Genomic DNA, 3,101 nt, shown 5'->3' on the forward strand with positions numbered 1-3,101 from the left:
TGTATTAAGAGGAGTGTGGCCAGCAGGTCAAGGGAGGTTATCCTCCCCCTCTACTCTGCCCTGGTGAGACCCCACCTGGAGTACCGTGTCCAGTTCTGGGCTCCCCAGTTCAAGAAAGATGAGGAACTCCTAGAAAGAGTCCAGAGGGGGGCAACTAGGATGATAAAGGGACTGGAGCACCTCCCCTACGAGGAAAGGCTGAGAGAGTTGGGCTTGTTCAGCCTGAAGAAGAGAAGACTGAGAGGGGACCTCATCAATACATACAAATATCTTAAGGGCGGAAGTCACGAGGATGGAAGCAGTCTGTTTGCAGTGGTGTCCAGCAACAGGACTAGGGGCAACGGGTGCAAACTGAAACATAAGAGGTTTCAGTTGAATATGAGGAAAAACTTCTTCACTCTAAGGGTGACAGAGCACTGGAACAGGCTGCCCAGGGAGGTTGTGGAGTCTCCTTCTCTGGAGATATTCAAAGCCCGCCTGGATGAAGTCCTGTGTAGATTGCTCTAGAAGAGCCTGCTTTAGCAGGGGGGTTGGACTAGATGATCTCCTGAGGTCCCTTCCAACCCTTGCGATTCTGTGAAAAGCTATAATCAAAGGACTTCAGCTGTGTGATTACCAGATGCTAGCAATGGCTAAAGCCCAAATCAATCTTCGTGCTTTCAAGATATACAGTACGTGGCTATTTCTCAAGATTTCAGTTTCTGCTATTAACTCCCTCAGAGTTGCTTCAGCTGTCAGCAATTGTTTTTCTCTAAGCCTTTGCCAGATCTTATTATTTGCACAATGAAGCTTCTTTCAAGGAGGCACTGTCTTACATTATGTGTAGATACAGGTCCTAATACCCATGGCTTGATCTTGTCTGAGATTTTTAGGGTTCACACTTAATAGATTTTTTTTTTAAAACAAGCAGACAGCCTAAGCTACAAAGAAATGCTTTATGTAGAAACTCCACCAACCCAGAAAAAGCTGACTCAACTCTCTAATACAGTAATCAACTTCTACTTAAAAGCTTAAAGGTTGCAACACTGATATAATTATCCAAACTTGTTATTAAGACTTTTAATTTTATTTCAATGATTAGAATAAAAAAAATAATGTGAGACAGGGATTTTCTTTTTACTTTAACTGCATATTTTTGGCATCTATCTTTACTTCATCATCGTATATTTTATTTTTGTATGACACAATGTTGTAAAAAAGAGCAGCTACCAGATTACTCCTTGCAATCATGTGTTTACCTGACCTTTCTTCTGAACTGTTTCTCCAGCATTAAAACATTCAAAGCTGAGTTAATTCAATATTGTGTTCAGCTTTGCTCTTGTATCACCCAGGTATGTCTGAAAAACGTTACGACAAGTGTAAAGGCTTGTATTTCTCATCCTACTGAAGCTTCATCACCATCCGTTAATTCTTTTTTTCATTCTGAAGTTGAGTGACAGTAGGAAAAAGGGATATAGACTTCTACCCAAGCAGAAACAGTAGCTAAACAAATGAGCCAACCATGACAAATTATTCAACTACTTGTTTTTCAGTGGACCGCAAGTGCTAGGTCACCCAGGAAGTATATCAAACACCATCTCCTTAGTGTTTCACCTGTAAATGTGGAGGCTGTTGCATGATCTGTTGATACTGTTGTACTATCTGCTGCAGCTGGGCATGCTTCTGCATTATTCTCTGATACTGAAATCCAACCCGGTGATGGGGATGCTGCTGCCATTGAGCTGCTGCTGCTTGCAATTGCTGCAATCTCAAATCTTCCTCAGGGTCATCAGGAGGTTCAATATTGAGCTAGAGAAAAAGGCAAATACCATAAATAAAGGAAAGCTCCTGTCAGAAGAAAACCACACTTGGTCACTACCAGGTTTGCAGGACCTTTCTCAGTGTTAGTTATTTTATCACTCTATTTCAGTGTTCTGGCCACCAACAGCTTCTGGAAGACTGGTTTTTATTTCATTTGTTCTTAATGTGAATAGGCTGATCTAAAGGTTAGGCTGATGGCATTTAGGGTATTCAGACACACAGAAACTGCCTACAGGAAAGAGATTAATGCAGACCTGTTACCTGTTGCCCACAACAAATATAATGAGACAACAGTGCTTTTTCATGATAAGTAACTCCAAGTGCGTTATTTTTGCCACGTGGTAGGAACCCACACACTGTAAGTTAAAGCGGAGCACATGCTGTAATATGTGCAAACATCAGCCATGGCCTCCATCCATTATGCAGTAACTGGTTTTAAGCATGCTGACAAAAATACCCTGTGCAAAGTTCTTGGCTTTCAGACAAACAGAGGGAAGGGGAGCCAGAACTGATGAACTGACTGATAGGAATTAAAAAATTGTGTCTTAAAGACAGCATTCCTTATCTACCGTTGTGGTGGTTTGACCCTGGCTGGACGCCAGGGGCCCACCAAAGCCGCTCTATCACTCCCCTCTAACCAGACAGAGGAGAGAGAAGTAAATCAAAAGGCTCGTGGGTCGAGATAAGGACAGGGAGAGATCATTTATCAGTTACCATCATGGGCAAAATAGACTCAAATTGAAAAAAATTAATTTATTATCAATCAAAATCAGAGAAGGAGAGGAGAAAAACTGCTAGATCTTGAAAACCTTCCCCCCACTCCTCCCTTCCTTCTGGGCTCAACTTCACTCCCAGCTCCTCTACCTACTCCCCCCAGCAGGGCAGGGGGACGGGCATGGGGGTTGAGGTCAGTTCATCACACGTTGTCTCTGCCACCTCTTCTTCCTAGGGAGAGGACTCTTCCCCTGCTCATGCATGGGGTCCCTCTCACGGGAGACAATCCTCCACAAACTTCTCCAACGTGAGTCCTTCCCACGGGCTACAGTTCTTCACGAACTGCTCCAGCATGGGTCCATAATTTCCATGGGTTGCAGACCGTCAGTAGCAGACTGCTCCAGCGTTGGGTCCCCTGTGGGGTCACAAGTTCTGCTGGCAAACTTGCTTCGGGGTGGGCTCCTCCCCCCATGGGTCCACAATGGCTTGCAAGGAACCTGATCTCATGCAGGCTTCCCATGGGGTCACAGCCTCCTCCTTTCAGGCATCCACCCGCTCCGGCGTGGGGTCCTCCCGGTGCTACGGGA

At 44.7% G+C, this 3,101-nt stretch overlaps 1 protein-coding gene across 1 annotated transcript in view; it reads right to left on the bottom strand.

Moving 5' to 3' along the window:
* The window catches only part of YLPM1 (YLP motif containing 1), a 48,010-nt gene extending 45,207 nt beyond the window's left edge, over positions 1–2,803 (bottom strand). The window contains exon 1 of the mRNA XM_035902088.1: positions 2,774–2,803. Within this exon, the coding sequence (XP_035757981.1) occupies positions 2,774–2,777 (4 nt within the window). The 5' untranslated portion in view covers positions 2,778–2,803. The remainder of the gene's footprint in view (positions 1–2,773) is intronic.
* Between the last annotated feature and the right edge of the window lie 298 nt (positions 2,804–3,101).

This window comes from Egretta garzetta, unplaced genomic scaffold (genome assembly GCF_000687185.1).
Source record: "Egretta garzetta isolate BGI_Z169 unplaced genomic scaffold, ASM68718v1 scaffold79, whole genome shotgun sequence".
Classification (NCBI taxonomy): domain Eukaryota; kingdom Metazoa; phylum Chordata; class Aves; order Pelecaniformes; family Ardeidae; genus Egretta; species Egretta garzetta.